The sequence below is a fragment of the Carcharodon carcharias genome, chromosome 8 (genome assembly GCF_017639515.1).
Source record: "Carcharodon carcharias isolate sCarCar2 chromosome 8, sCarCar2.pri, whole genome shotgun sequence".
In the NCBI taxonomy this organism is placed as follows: domain Eukaryota; kingdom Metazoa; phylum Chordata; class Chondrichthyes; order Lamniformes; family Lamnidae; genus Carcharodon; species Carcharodon carcharias.
Window position 1 is genome coordinate 90,404,094 of NC_054474.1, and position 16,366 is coordinate 90,420,459.

Consider the following 16,366-nt stretch of genomic DNA (forward strand, 5'->3'; position numbering starts at 1 on the left):
ACTGTCACAGGGTTAAAATCCTAGAAATCCCTCCCTAACGGCACTGTAGGTGCACCTACACCACATGGACTGCATGAAGGTTCAAGAAGGCAGCTCACCACCACCTTCTCAAGGGCAACTAAGGATGGGCAATAAATGCTGGCCTAGTTACCGATGCCCACATCACATGAATGAATAATAAAAAAAAATTGGAAGCTCCCTCAAACATTTTATATTCCCAGAGAATTCCTTGGTTTTAATATTTCATTTTAATTGGGATGGACAACTGAAGTGGGACAATTAGAATATATTTGATGGACCTTCCAGGGTTCAAATAATGCAGGTGTTCCAGTAGACCTCTGCATAGCTCCAGCTGGAGACCAGCTTAAACTTTATCTAGTCTCAGCCTTAGACAGGAGGAGCCTGGCAAAGGTGGCACCTCTGTCTTCCCCTTAATTTGCACACATACTGTTGGGCAAAGGTTTGGGTGTAGAAACCCCATGCTAGAAGTTCTGGCATCCTCAGCCTGCAGAAGATCTTCTGTAGCCTAGGGGGCTAGTACACCTGAGCAGTAGAGGCCATTGTCCCAATGCAAGTGAGTGTGAAAGGAAGAAATAGCCCAAGCCAGGATTAAGGAAACTTATTAAAAATAACCTCATTCTTCTTTACAAAGTGTACCAGGGTGAGGGCTTTATTAACAAAGAGAATGAGTGGGGGAACACAGCACATCACATAGCTGGTCACTTAGGAACAAATATGCAACCTCCTCTGTTAAGAAATGGCCCAGATGCATCATTGTCCTAAAGCTAAATCCCTGCTTTTCATGAAGCTGCAGAGTGCCCCCCCCCACCCCCCCCGCCGCCACCCCCCCCCCCCCCACCCCGCCACCATTATACCCACGATGCGCTTCTATGGGCGGGTGGATGGAAGGATGGCCGATGGACAAGCAAAAAGAGAAAATGATTTAGTCAGGTTAGATGGTAATTTCTCAACATCGCACATTGTGTGTTCTCAGAATGAGATTCCCCAGGTCCCAGCAGCTCAGTAACCATTATCTTCCATCTAATTTCTAATAAACTTCATTTATCCTTAAACTCCTCAATCACTCAGCAAACTAGATCTTCAATGATCTCTGTTCTTTCTTCCCATCACATTAACACCTTTAGCTGGGAGCCCTTTGCCCATTTGCATGGTTGCTGAGTGGTGAGGAGGGTGAGTCAGAAGAAACGTACGGAGACCTTGGGCAGACTTTTACTGCCCATCCCACCAGTCCCATCAAAGTTAATGGGCTTTTGAACAGCTTGCTGCATTTTCCGGCCCCGCTCCCACAGCGGCAGGGCCATAAAATTCTACCCCGTGACTCTTAATTTATGTCAGTGACTTGGATTCCAATGCAATGTGGTTACATCTGCATATGGTACTAAATCAGTAGGGGCAGTGGGTCCTGTTGAGGCAGTTCAGGAAATACAAAACGAGTGGGCAACATTGAATAGATTTTCTTGTCCCACTTGGCAATACGTGGAAATTTCTTGTCCTGGGCCATTTTTTTCATGCTGTACACTCATTGACCAAAGGAAAACACATTTTCTGCAATGTTCTCACTGTTTTGCTTTGACTTATAGGGCTTTGAACCGGGGATCTCCTGGGGTGTGTGAATACTTAACAGGAGCAGTAGAGCGTCCCTACATAGTAAAGTTTGGAAACCACAGTTTAATCAGATAGATTTGTGCTTGTGTTCCAGGGCAACACCTTGGCTGTTCTCAGGACTTTGATGGGACGGGACAGATCTTTGCCCATGCCTGGTACTTGGCCGATATCCATTTTGACGACGCTGAACATTTTGTTGTTGCCAACAACGGTCAGGGCATTAGCCTCCTTACGGTATTTCTTTTGTTTTTTAAAGCTGCAATCCTCTCTCTCTCTCTCTCCCTCCCTCTCCCTACATAATCAAAGGAGTAATATGCCTTCGGATCATAGGGGGAATTTTGGCCATTTTGGCCAAAGGATTAAAGCAGACACTGAATGGGTGTTATGCTAATAAGACACATTTGTTTGAAAGTCTGGATTTAGAACATAATTTTGGTCCTAATTACCAAAATCTGAACGTGCGTGGAAATGCTAAACCAGAAATCTGGGGCAGAATTTTGCCCTTGTCAGGCGGGTTCTGCGGGGGGCAGGTAGGAGCAGTTGGAAAGCCGACCACCGCCCACGATAGGGGCCGGACGGCAATTTCACACTCGTGAGCTGCAGGGCTCAGCGCTGCTTGTGTGTGGGGAGGGGAGGGGGGGAGGTGGTGAGCATGCAAGTTTGTGCATGCGAGCAGGTGCATGCAGGAAAAGCTCCCTGAGACACAGAGCTGCCTCAGGAAGATGAAAATATGAAATATTAAATATTTGCAGCTACTTCCATTGAAGGTGTGGAGTTCTTTGGCTGGCATATGGCGGCACATTATAGGAAGGCTCAGGGACAGAGGGATGGTGCAAAGGCTCACGAATGCAGTACTGCAGGTCCAGGTGGAGGAGGCCCCTGGGAGGCTTTAACCCGCGGTACGGAAAGATGCCACCTGCCTTCCTGCCCCTCCTGCAGCAGCTGGTGCTGTTTGCCTGACCTCAAGTCCTCCTATTTCCCATCCAGACCAAGGGGGACCACTAGAAAGATACCAATAACCAAGCACTCCCTTTCTCCTATAACGTGTCCAATAAGTTAGAGTAGCATAGCACTAAATTCTTTATAGCCAATGTCTTCAGCGAATTTACAGAATAAATGTTGTTCAAGTCTTGGTGCAGTCTTGACAAAGTGTCTCAGAAAGTCTTCCATTGTGTTTCAGAGGTCCTCTTCACAGCTCAAGCAACAATTCTTTAGTCCCAATCAACTGGTCACTGTTACAAGAGGTCATTAGAACTACTAAATGCCAAGCAGATTCCTTACTGAGGACTATCTAGCATTTTAAGTGGCAATCGGTCCCTCCCGGCAGCCATTTTAGTACAGGCTTCAACTCCTTTACCAAGATGGTGTCTTGTGCTAAAATGCAGGCTAAACTGATGTATCAGTTGATATATCTCAGCCACCTCAGAGGTTCTTATCGCCGGAACGCACTGTCAAAAATTGACCCCCAAGAATCTTACTGCACAGAAGGAGGCGATTCGGCCCATCATGCCTGTGCTAATTCGTGAAAGAGCTATCCCATTATTCCCAGTCTCCAATTCTGTCCCTATAAACCTGCACTTTTTTTCCTTTCCAAATGTATATCTAATTCCCTTTCAAAAGTTGCTATTGTGGTGGAGAATTATTGTCTTAAGATGGAATTAATGATGGAGCCATTGGGATTGCAAGTCTATTTTTGATCATGATGGCTGGTGCTTCCAGCAAAGCCTTCATCTTCTCCTCAAACAACATCCAAACCAAAGGCCAGGAATGTCCTTGGAGCCACTCTGCTCTTCTGCTGTAACTATGTTAGACATTCCAACATGCTACCATGCCTCCAGCTAAGTTACAGGGAGCAGCTACAAGGGCATTGTCAGCTGTAAACTTTCCATATGGAAAGGGGTGAGTGGGACAAGGGCAAAATGAAGGAACATTTTCTGCCATTTCTGCCACCTCCAGTTTGATGCCACCACTAAACACATCTTCCCCCTCCCTTCCCTGTCAGCTTTCCAAAGGGACCGTCCTCTCCATAATACCCTGGTCCAATCCTCAGTCACCCCCAATACCCCTGTCCCGTCCCATGGCACCTTTCCATGCAAACACAGGAGACGTAACACCTGCCCTTTTACCTCCTCTTTCCATACTATCCAAGGCTAAAACACTCCTTCCAGTTGAAGCAGCAATTTATGTATACTTCTTTCAAACTACTGCACTCGCTGCTCAAAATGTAGCCTCCTCTACGTTGAGGAGACCAAATGCAGACTGGGTGACCACTTTGCAGAACGTCACTGTTAAATCTGCCAACACAACCCTGAGGTTCCAGTGGCCTGTCACTTTAGTTCTCAACATTGCTTTCACACTGACATCACTGCCCTTGGCCTGCTGCACTGTTCCAGTGAAGCTCATCGTAAGCTGGAGGAGCAGCACCTCATCTTTCTATGAGGCACTTTATGCCTTCTGGACTCAACACTGAGTTCAACAATTTCAGACCGTAATCTCTGCCCCATTTTGTTTCATGTTCTTTGCAGGCTTCGTTTTTTACCCTTCTTTATTTTATTCAGACAGCAGCACACCTGCTCTAGGTACATCTTTTGTTTCTTTGTTTCTTTACTTGCCTCGTCACCATTCCCTTTCACCCTGGAGGACTAACTCTTCTGTCATTCAATCTTTCCTGTTGTCCACCCGATCACAGGCCTTTTGTCCTTGTCCCATCCACACCTTGCTCAAAACCTATTACATCTCCAACTTTTCCCCAGCTTCAATTTCCACTTTGTGGAATTGGCATTAACCGATCAGCAGGGCAGTAAGTTACCAGCCTACAGATATCTCTATGGGTTAGGGAAGGGGAGAGAGAGAGAGAGAAAATGAATGTCAGCCAGTTCTCCAGATCACCTCCCAGGGAGACTCCACTAAAACGTGCATGTGTAGATGTCAAGCAAGAATAGGATTGGACTCCAGCCCAATGCTCTCTCTGGTTGAATAGCTACTGATTAGATCCAGTTTGGGGAAGGTCGGAGAACTGCTAAGCCATTAAAATAAAGTGGTACAGCAGAGACAAAACAATCTTTGAAGTTGTAATGTAATATTTGGGGTCAGGTGACAACTCAAAGGTGCTCAAGCTTCAGTCTCATGGTATCACCTGGACCTCTCAATTATCTGTAATTGTAGTAATTGTTCACACGAATGCAATAATCTCTGTTCAATATAAGAAAAGAGAAATCCTAATGTTCTTGGAAATTACCTTGGTATGGATCAGGAGCAGATTAGTTGAATAAAAAAGTTACAATCAAACAGCCAAGATTAGATCAATGCAGCAGTTCATGAAAGGGATAATGCACCTTCACTTTATTGAACAACTCAATGAACTTCCACAAAAGCAAGAGGAAAAGGGATACTGCACCTTTAAGTAAACCTCATTGTATTACCTTACTCCTTTTAAGTTACCGAAAGGCATTGCTGCCAAGAAAATAACCTCCTTGTTGTGGCTTGGGCTTACAGACTACTTCCTTGCATCCTTCTCTTTCAGGTTGCTGTCCACGAAATTGGTCATGCCCTTGGTTTGTCCCATCTCCTTCGAACAGGCTCTGTCATGCACCCTAATTACAACACCCAAAGTGAAAACTTTGAGCTCGGCTGGTTAGACAGAAAGGCTATACAGCGCTTATATGGTAAGAACAGGCACTGGAAGCATGCATCCTGGTATGACATAAGGGTACTATTCCATGTCCTGAAGAGGAGAAATAGAGGAGTTAAATTGAGAGATACGCTCAGAGTATTGCTGAAAAAAGAGACATGCTGTTGAACCTTTTGTCTTGCTGTCATCAGGACAAATTCATAAGAATACCAATTGTAGAGGAAACAACAATTTATACTGCATGAGAAGAGAGTATTGATTGGTTGGCAAGGGACTCTGATTGTTGGAGAATTTATTGCCATGAGAATGCATCAGGGAACAGTAAACAGCCAAGCTTTTGTTTAAATTCAAACCAGGCAGGTCAACTCTGATTGGTCAAGGTATTGCCATGGGGAAATGAACTAGGGAATGACTGTCCCCCAAGCTTTTGTTTAGTTGTAAAAGGCACAATGCACGGACATGCTCTTTCTGTTTCCAAAGAACAGGGCTCTGTGTATACATAGCTTCTAGCACACGTAAGTGAGCCACACTGCAAGCCCGACTGATAATCCTAAACTGGTTGTCAGTGTAATTCTTAGCACAGTCAACAAGTGCTGTCCAATCATGGAATCACACCTAATGTTGGACGTAATGTCTTGAGCTTTGCAGGCACAGGCTGGTTGGGCACAGTCAGTAGTTTGCCTGTTACAAACAGCCAAAGTGATGTGCTGTTTGGTACGATCCACCAGTTGTTAAGACATACGACCTACGTACTTGGCATCACACCAGCACTGAAATTCACAGAAGTTAAAGAAGAAAGACCATCTCTATTACCTTCTCAGGGCATCCCAATTTGGATGCCTCACCACCAAAAGCATTTCATATCACCCCTTTGTAAAAATGAGGTCGCACATAAGCTCATTGCTAACAGTGTTGTTAGGATCTAAAGATAGTTTAAGTAAGTTATATTTGCATTTGTGCATGTTAGGAATGAAGGTTAATTTGAATTTCTGTATTTGTGGGTTAAAAGGATGAAACCTGAGTTTTAGTTTCACTTTAAAAGATGCCTGCATTTTAATGAGATTTTATGACTCTTGAAGGGGAGTTAAAACAAACAAGGTAGAAAAAGCTGTGCTGTTGCCTAGCAACAGGCGTCCAGAGGGAGAGAGGCCCCACATAGACACAAAGAAACTGAAAACAGTTTGAGTGCAGTTGGTCACTGTGCTCTAAAGTTGAAAGGAGTTGCCAGGAGAAGCAGCATAAGAGAGGGGACATACAGCAAGTCCCAAGGTGAAGTTGGAAGCATTGGCCAGCAAAGGCAGGACAGGAGCGGGAGCTGCAGAGGAAACAGGTTTCCTCAAAGAACAGAAGGAGAAAGTCCCCAAATCCAGGGAATGAAATAGGAAAGGTCCCAAGAGGGCAGTCTAGTCAAAGGTCAAGGACAGGAACCTGGAAAAGGTCCTGTTAAGTGAAGTTAAGAGTGAGGAGCAGAGAAAGATTCCAAGCTTAAATGGAGAAAGCTACAGGAAGCAGATTAGAGCAACGTAGGCCTGTGAGAAGCCAGGAGATCCAAATGGACAACCGAAGGTCTGTAATGCTTTAATATGGGCATGTTAAACAGTGGTGTTCTGTTGGCAGAGCTGAGTCAGTGAGACAGTGCATAAAAGGAAGCTTGAATGTATGTGGTGATCCAGGGGAAAGGAACATCGGGAGGAGAGTTTGAAACCCTGGAGGTGAACCCTAATGGAAGGCATCTGAGAGCAAGTGTTGGTTTGGGAGAAGATACTAAAGCGAGTTCTTGGAGGATAGAGATTGGAAGTCCTCATGTGAAAGATGGAATTCAGTGAAACCGGTTGGCTCACAGTGTGACAAGTGCCTGGGGGGAGTTGATGAGAGATCCATAGCATCTGTTTGAGGTTTCAGAGTGTGGTGTATCTGACCACAGGTCGCTGATTGGTTTACATGGACTGTGTACTTTCAGTGGATATTAGAGTATAAGATAGCTTTTGTAACTTCTGTTATCCTTACAAATCTGCATATCTGCAAAGGTATAGTTCTGGGTAAAGGGGTAATGTAATATAGTTTATCTCTTCGTGTTTAATAAATGTTTATTTTCTTTGTTAAAAGTTCATCAGCTGACTCCTGTGACTCTATTTAGTAGCCACTCTCCACATACCTAAATAAACAATAAAAGTTAGAGTCTATCAAGCCAGGTTCCACCTTGTGGTCTGGCTTGTCCAGTAGTAACATCAGCTGGGATCATAACAGTGTATAAAGTGTAGGTATGGTGGAATCCCAAAAAAGCTGCTTGATAAAAGCAAGACTACAAGTGTGTTTCTGAAGATTTTTTTCCTGACCAGTACTTTTAGTGAGATTGTCTATTTTAAAACTAGGGAAGCCAGCTTCCCAAGAATGGATAATAAAAATAATGTTATTTCTTCAAGAGTCGTGGGCATCGTTGGCTAGGCCAGCATTTATTTCCCATCCCTAATTTCCCTTGAGAAGGTGGTGGTGAGCTGCCTTCTTGAACTGCTGCAGTCCATGTGGTGTAGGTACACCCATAGTGCTGTTAGGGAGGGAGTTCTAGGATTTTGACCCAGCGACAGTGAAGGAATGGCAATGTATTTCCAAGCCAAGGTGGTGAGTGGCTTGGAGGGGAACTTGCAGGTGGTGGTGTTCCCATGTATCTGCTGCCCTTGTCCTACTAGGTGGTTGAGGCTGTGGGGGTTTGGAAGGTGCCATCGAAGGAGCCTTGGTGAGTTGCTGCAGTGCATCTTGTAAATGGTACACACTGCTGCTACTGTGCATTAGTGGTGGAGGCAGTGAATGTTCAATGTTTAAAATAGACAATCTTACTAAAAGTACTGACCAGGAAAAAACCTTAAGAAACACACTTGTATTCTTGCTTTTAGCAAGCAGCTCCTCTGAGAATCTCTTCGACTGACACTTTATAAGCTGTGAGCAATGAGCTTACATGGGACCTCATCTTCACAAAGAAGTGACATGAAATGCTTTCAGTGAGGGGCATCCAAGTTAGTTCCACGCAGTCAGCATTGGTAACATATTCTTCCTCCTTTAACTCGCAGGTGTTTGTGAAGGTGCTTTCAGCACGGTTTTTGACTGGGTCTATCAGCGTGAGAATTCTGATGGCACTGTAACTTACCACTTCAATACGTACTTCTTCAGGAAGAGCTGGTACTGGATGTATGAGAACAGAAGCAACAGAACACGCTATGGAGATCCAATTCCTATCTCTGCAGGATGGCGCAATCTCCCTGATTCAGATATAGATGCATTTGTTCATATCTGGACATGGAGCAGCAATCTTGAGGAGAAGAGAGATGCACAGTACTTCTTCAAAGGTAAGATACACTTTGGTCACTGTTTGTAGAACTATAGAAAAGTTACGGTGCAGAAAGAGGCCATTCAGTGTCAGGCCATTTGTGTCTGCACTGATCAAAAAGACAAAAAAGAAATTTGCCGCTTGTTTTAATCCTATTTTCCAGCACCTGGTCTATAGCCTTGCAAGTTACAGCACTTGAGAAGCAGATCCAGGCACCTTTTAAATGAGTTGAGTATTCCAGCCTCAACCACCAACGTAAGCAGTGAATTCCAACACTCAACATCCTCTGGGTGAAAAAGCTTTTCCTCATGTCCCCTTAATCCTTCTACCCGTCACTTTAAATCTATGCCCCCTGGTAATTGACCCCTTAGCTAGGGGAAACAAGTATTTCCTGTCTACCCTCTCTAGGACCCTCCTAATTTTGTACACCTCAACTAGGTCACCCCTTAGCCTCCTCTGTTCTAAGGAAAACAACCCCAACCTATTCAATCTCTCCTCATAGCTGCAACTTTCAAGCCCTGGCAACGTTCTTGTAAATCTCCTTTGCACTTTCTCCAGAGCAATTATGTCCTTCCTATAACGTGGTGACCAGAACTGTACAAAAAATTCCAACTGTGGCCTAACCAGCATTTTATATAATTCTATCATTATATCCCTGCTTTTGTATTCAATGCTTCACCTAATAAAGGAAAGCATTCCATATGCTTTCTTGACCATCTTATCCACCTGTCCTGCCACCTTCAAGGACCTGTGGACATGCACCACAAGGTCTCTCACTTCCTCAACCCTTCTCAATTACTTCCCGTTTACTGAGTAGCCCCTTGCTTTATTTGCCCTCCCCAAATGCATCATCTCACACCTTTCTGGGTTGAATTCCATATGCTGCTTCTCTGCCCACTCAACCAAACCATTGATATCATTCTGGAGTCGACAGCTATCCTCTTCACTATCAACTACATAGCCAATTTTTGTGTCATCTGCAAATTTCCCAATCATGCCTCCCACATTTAAGTCTAAATCATTAACATATACAACAAAGAGCAAGGGCCCCAACACTGAGCCCTGTGGAACACCTACTGGAAACCGTTTTCCATTTGCAAAAACATCCATCGACCATTATCCTTTGTTTCCTGTCACTGAGCCAATTTTGGATCCAACCTGCCACCTTCCCCTGTATCCCATGAGTTCTCACTTTCCTGACCAGTCTACCATGTGGGACCTTGTCAAATGCCTTACTAAAGTCCATATAGACAATGTCCATTGCACTACCCTCATCAAACCTCCATGTTACTTGCTCAGAAAATTCTTTAAATTAGTAAGACACGATCTTCCCCTAACAAAACCATGCTGATCGATTGGTGCCTTTCTAAGTGACAATTTATCCTGTCTCTCAGAACAAGGATGTGGCAGAGCAATTAAACAACTACTTTAGTTCTGTCCTCATGGAAGAAGACACAAATAACTTCCCAGAAATACTAGGGAACCAAAGGTCTAGTGAGAAGGAGGAATTGAAGGAAATTAGTATTACTAAAACAATAGTGCTAGAGAAATTAATGGAACTGAAAGCCAATAAATTCCCAGGGCCTGATAATCTACATCCCAGGGTACTAAAGGAGGTGGCCATGGAAAGAGTGGATGCATTGGTTGTCATCTTCCAAAATCCTGTAGATTCTGGAATAGTCCCAACAGATTGAAGGGTGGCAAATGTAACCCCATTATTTAAAAAAAGGAGGGAGTCAAAAAGCAGGTTAGCCTAACATCAGTGGTAGGGGAAATGCTAAAGCCTATTATAAATGATGTGGTATCAGGACACTTAGAAAATATCAGCGGAATTAGAAAAAGTCAACATGGATTTATAAAAGAGAAATCCTGTTTGACAAACCTATTGGAGTGTTTTGAGGATGTAACTAGCAGAATAGATACGGTAGAGCCAGTGGATCTGGTGTATTTGGATTTTCAGAAAGCTTTTGATAAAATTCCACATAAGAGGTTAGTGTGCAAAATTAAAGCACAGGGCAATGGGGGTAGTATATTGGTGTGGATTGAGAATTGGTTAGCAGACAGAAAACAGAGAGTAGGAATAAAAGGGTCTATTTTGGAATGGCAGGCAGTAACTAGTGGGATACCGTAGGGTTCAGTGCTTGAACCCCAGCTATTCACAATATATTATCAATGATTTGGATGAGGGAGCTAAATATAACATTTCCAAGTTTGCTGACAACACAAACCTAGGTGGGAATGTGAGTGGCGAGGAGGACGTTAAGAGGCTTAAAAGTGATTTAACAAGCTGAGTGAGTGGGCAAATACATGACAGTTGTAGTATAACGTGGATAAGTGTGAAGTAATCCTCTTCAGTAGAAAAAACAGAATGACAGAGTTTTATTTAAATGGTGGTAGATTGGGAAATGTTGATGTACAAAGGGACCTGGGTGTCCTTGTACATCAGTCACTGAAAGTAAGCATGTAGGTGCAGCAAACAGTTTAGAAGGCAAATGGTATGTTGACCCTCATTGTGAGAGGTCTTGAATACAGGAGCAAGGATGTCTTACAGCAGCTATACAGGGCCTTGGTTAAACCACACTTGGCACACTTGGAGTATTGTGTGCAGTTTTGGGCTCCTTACCCATAGAGGCAGTGCAGCAAAGGTTCACCAGACTGATTCCTGGGATGGCAGGATTGTCGTGTGAGGAGATTGGGCCGACTAGGCCTGTATTCATTGGAGTTTAGAAGAATGGGGGGAACCTCGTTGAGATGTACAAAATTTTGACAGGGCTGGACAGACTGGATGCTGGGAATGATGTTTCCTATGGCTGGAGGGTCTAAAACAAGGGGTCAAAATCTCAGGATACAGGGTAGACCATTTAGGACTGAGATGAGGAGAAACTTCTTCACTCAGCGTGGTGAACCTGTGCAACTCTTTACCACAGGAGGCTGTGGAGGCCAAGTCACTTAATATATTTAAAAAGGAAATAGATTTCCAGACTCTAAAGGCATTATGGGGTATGGGGAGAAAGCGGGAATATGGCATTGAGATAGAGCATTGGCCATGATCATATTGAATGGCGGAGGAGGCTCGAAAGACTGAATGACCTACTCCTGCTCTTATTTTTCTATGTTCTATGTTTCTAATTGTTTCCAATAATTTGCCTATCACCAAAGTCAGACTGACCGGCCAATAATTTCTGGCCTATCCTTCGCGCCCTTTTTAAATAATGGTACAACGTTTGCAGACTTCCAATCCTCTGGAACCTCACCTATATCTCAGGATTTTCTTTGATTTTACCTTCCAATATTTTTACGTATCCTCTTTGCTTTCCTAATTTCCATTCCTACTTAACCTCTGTACTTTCTATACTCCTCTAGGCTTTCTACAGTATTAAGTCTTCTGTGACTGTCATAAGCTTTCTTTTTCTGCTTTATCATGGCCTGTATGCTTCTGGATACCTAGGGGGCTCTATATTTGGCAGTACCACCCTTTTTCTTTGTGGAGACATGTCTACACTGTACCTATAGAATCTTGCCTTTGAACACTTCCCACTGATTCGACACATATTTTCTTTCTAATTGCTGCGTCCAGTCCACTCTCGCCAGCTCACCTCTCAGCTTTTTAAAATTTATCTTCCCTCAATTTAGAACTTTTACTCCTGTTCTATTTTTCTCCTTTTCCATAATGATGCTAAATCAACTCTATAATGGTCACTCTCTCCAAAGTGATCCCCCACTGCTACTTCAGCCACTTGCCCAGCTTCATTTCTTAAGATTAAATCTAGCATTGTGCCCCTCTCATTGGGCTTGTTACGTGCTGGCTAAAAACGTTCTCTTGAGTGCAGTTCAACAATTTTGTGCCCTCTGTGCCCTTCATACTGTTCGTATCTCAACTGATATTAGGGTAGCTGAAGTCCCCAACGATTACTGTCCTATTGATTTTACATTCAGAAATCTGTCTACATATTTGCTTTTCTAACTCTCTTCCACCATATGGGGGTCCATAATACATTCCTAGCAGTGTGGCTGCCCCTTTTTTATTTCTGAGCTCAACCCATATGGCCTCATTTGATGCTTCATTTAGTATATCATATCTGTAATTGATTCTTTAACCAATAATGCCACACACCCACCTTTTTTATTCCCCTCCCTAACCTGTCTGAAAATTTTACATCCAGTGATGTTGAGCTGCGCATTTTTGCCCCTCCTTGTCAAGCTTCAGTTATAGCAATGATATCATGCTGCTATGTGTCTACCTGTGCCCTCAGCTCATCGGCTTTATTTACTATGCTCCTTGCATTTACAAATATACTTTTTAACTCTGCCAAATTCTTGTGCTGTAGACTTTTTAACCTGTGCTGCTTCTGTCTTTCAGAGTCGCTCATTAATTCTCCATCTCCCATTCCCTGCTCTGAATTTGACCTCAGGTTCCCATTCCCCCGCCAATCTAGTTAAAACCACGCCACCCCATCCCAACAGCATTAGCAAATCTCCCTGTGAGGACAATCGTTCCAGTCCTGTTCAGGTGTAGACCATCCAGCTTGTACAGGTCCCACCTTTCCCAGAACCAATCCAATGACTCAGAAATCTGATGCCCTCCCTCCTACATTAGCTTTCCAGCCACATGTTTAATCACTCAATTCTCCTATTTCTATAGTCGCTTGCATGTGGGACAGGGAGTAATCCTGAGATTACTGCCTTTCAATCTCCTTCCTAGCTCCCTAAAGTCTGCTTTCAGAACCTCATCCCCTTTCCTACCTAAGTCATTGGTACCAAAGTGGACCTCTTGCTAATCACCCTCCCCCAGAAGAATGTCCGCAGCCGCTCCATGACATCCTTGACCCTGGCACCAGGGAGGCAACATACCATCCTGGGGCCATGCCTACAGCCAAAGAAACACTTGTCTGTTCCCCTAACTAATGAATCCCCTATTACTACTGCTTTTCCCCTCTTCTTTCTCCCTTCCTGTACAGCACAGCTGCCTGTGGTGGCACAAACCTGGCTCTGACTGCGCTCCTCCAAGGAACCAACACCCTCACCGGTATTCAAAATGGAAAACCGATTAGTGAGTGGGACTCCAGGGAACTCCTGCACTGCCTGTCCACTTTTCTTGGACTGCCTGGTGGTCACCCATTCCATTTCTGTCTTCAGACTCCTAAGCTGTGGTTTGACCTCCTCTCTGAACATGCTATCCACGTAGCTTTCAGCCTCGTGGATGTACCACAATGACTCCAGCCATGATGTGAGTTCCGAAACCTAGAGCTCAAGGTTCTGCAGTTGATGATACTTCCTGCACATATGGTCATCTAGGACACTGATAGCGTCCACAATTTTCCACATATTACAGGACATGCATTCCAGATGACCAAGTTGTCCTACCATGGCTTCAATTTGCTTCCCTTGCGTTAAGTTTATTTTACTTTGGTTTACTCGTGCAACTTTATTTTACCTGGCCTCAACTTAACTTTATTTCCCTATTCCTTGTGTTTCTTACTTAAATATAAGTAGTCCCTTTTAAAAGAGTGTGTTTTTCTAATTCTCAGCTACTTGATGACACTCCCTAATTGCAGTTTCTCACTACCAATGAATTTATGTTTCTCCTGTGATGTTAGGTGCTGGGTGCTGCTGACTGCCTGGCTTGGGGTCCTCCTCTTGCACTCTCCTCTAGGTGCTGCTCACTGCCTGTCCCAGGGTCCTCCTCTCACACACACTAGGTGCTGCTGACTGCCTGTCCCAGGGCCCTCCTCTTGCACTCTCCTCTAGGTGCTGCTGACTGCCTGTCCCAGGGCCCTCCTCTCGCACTCTCCTCCAGGTGCTGCTGACTTCCTGTCCCAGGGTCCTCTTCTTGCACTCTCCTCTAGGTGCTGCTGACATGTTTTTTGCAAAAATATACTTTATTCATAAAATCTCTGAAAATATTTACAAAACATTTCAAAATGGCCATCACAATAAGCGCAATCATATTCAAGTTTTGCATGTAAATCATGTTGCACCCTGAGCTGCTTCAATACAATCAATGAACATTACAGACATTTCATAATGGTCATAACAGATAGTCAGATAGTGCAATGGTATTTAAGTTGTCTACATAGAACATGTTGCACTCTGAGGTGCTTCAATACAATTCTGATACAGGTAATGTTCACTGCATACAGTCAACGTGAGTCATAAAGCCCGAGGGTTCTACACAATTCCCAGCCCCTTGGTGCATTATGGCTGAAAGGCCTTAGACCACAACCTTTCCCCATTGCGCCTTTGCAGTGGCTGCCCCAGGCTTTAGTGCATCCCTCAGCATGTAGTCCTGGACCTTGGAATGTGCCAGTCTGCAACACTCGGTCGGGGACAGTTCATTGCACTGGAAGACCAACAAGTTTCGGGCAGACCAAAGAGCATCTTTCACCAAGTTGATAATCCTCCAGCTGCAGTTGATGTTTGTCTCGGTGTGTGTCCCTGGGAACAGCTCATATAGCACAGAGTCATCTGTCACCGTGCTGCTCGGGATGAATCTCAACAAAAACCACTGCACCTCTCTCCAGAACTTCTTTGCAAAGGCACATTTCACAAGGAGGTGAAAAATGGTCTCTTCCCCACCACAGCAACCACAAGAGCAAAGTGCAGAAGGGATGAGAATCCTGGCATGTAGGAAGGATCTGATGGGGAAGGCCTTTCTCACCACCAGCCAAGTTACATCTTGGTGCTTGTTGGAAAGTTCTGGTGATGAGGCATTCTGCCAAATGACTATGACAGTCTGCTCAGGAAACCATCCAACAGGATCCACCATCACCTTTTCCCTCAGGGTCTCTAGGACATTACGTACCGGTCACTGCCTGATGGATTTGTGGTCAAAGATGTTTCTCTGCATAAATTTTTCCATGAGGGACAGGTGGTACGGCACAATCCAACTACTTGGAGCGTTCCGCAGCAGCGTGGCCATACCCATCCTTCACAACACCGGAGACAGGTAGAACCTCAGCACGTAGTGTCACTTGGTGTTTGCATACCGAGGGTCTACACACAGCTTGATGCAGCTGCACACAAAGGTGGCCATCAGGATGAGGGCGATGTTGGGCATGTTTTTTCCCCTTTATCTAGAGGCTTGTACATCGCGTCCCTGCGAACATGATCCATTTTCAACCTCCAGATAAAACAAAAGGTGGCTAGCGTGTTCGCCACCATGCAGAAATGAGGAATGGGCCAGACCTGCGTCACGTACAGCAACACCGAGAGTGCCTCATGCCTGATGACCAGGTTCTTGCCCGCAATGGAGAGGGAGCATTGTTCCCACATGCCCAGTTTTCTTTTCACCATAGCCACTTGCTCCTTCCAGTTTTTAACACATGCCCCCGTCCCTCCGAACCATATCCCCAGCACCCTCAGACGGCCTGACCTGAAGGGGACAAAGGATTGGTGAGCCAAGTTCCCAAAGAACATGGCCTCGCTCTTGTCACGATTTACCTTGGCTCCTGAAACCAGTTCAAACTGGTCACAGAGGTTGATTAGTCTGTGCACCGACAGCGGATCCAAGCAGACAATGGTGACATCATCCATGTACAGGGAGGCTTTGGCCTGAGTGCCTCCACTGCCTGGGATCGTCACTCCTCTTGTGCCCAGATCCTTCCTGATAGACCGTTGTTCTATGCAACACATAAACAGGACAGGGGAGAGAGGGCAGCCTCTAGGTGTTGCTGACTGCATGTCCCAGGGTCCTCCTCTCACACTCTCCTCCTAGAGGAAGGTTTAGCTAAAAAGGATGATTACAATTCCCCCTGTCCTCATTGCCTTTATGGTAAATGCTTTGCCAG

General features: G+C 44.7%; 1 protein-coding gene across 1 annotated transcript in view; it reads left to right on the forward strand.

Moving 5' to 3' along the window:
• LOC121281464 (matrix metalloproteinase-21-like) overlaps positions 1–16,366 on the forward strand; it is a 71,531-nt gene that overhangs the window by 10,934 nt on the left and 44,231 nt on the right. The window contains exons 3-5 of the mRNA XM_041194411.1: positions 1,721–1,860; positions 5,150–5,291; positions 8,323–8,598. Of these exons, the coding sequence (XP_041050345.1) occupies positions 1,721–1,860; positions 5,150–5,291; positions 8,323–8,598 (558 nt within the window). The remainder of the gene's footprint in view (positions 1–1,720; positions 1,861–5,149; positions 5,292–8,322; positions 8,599–16,366) is intronic.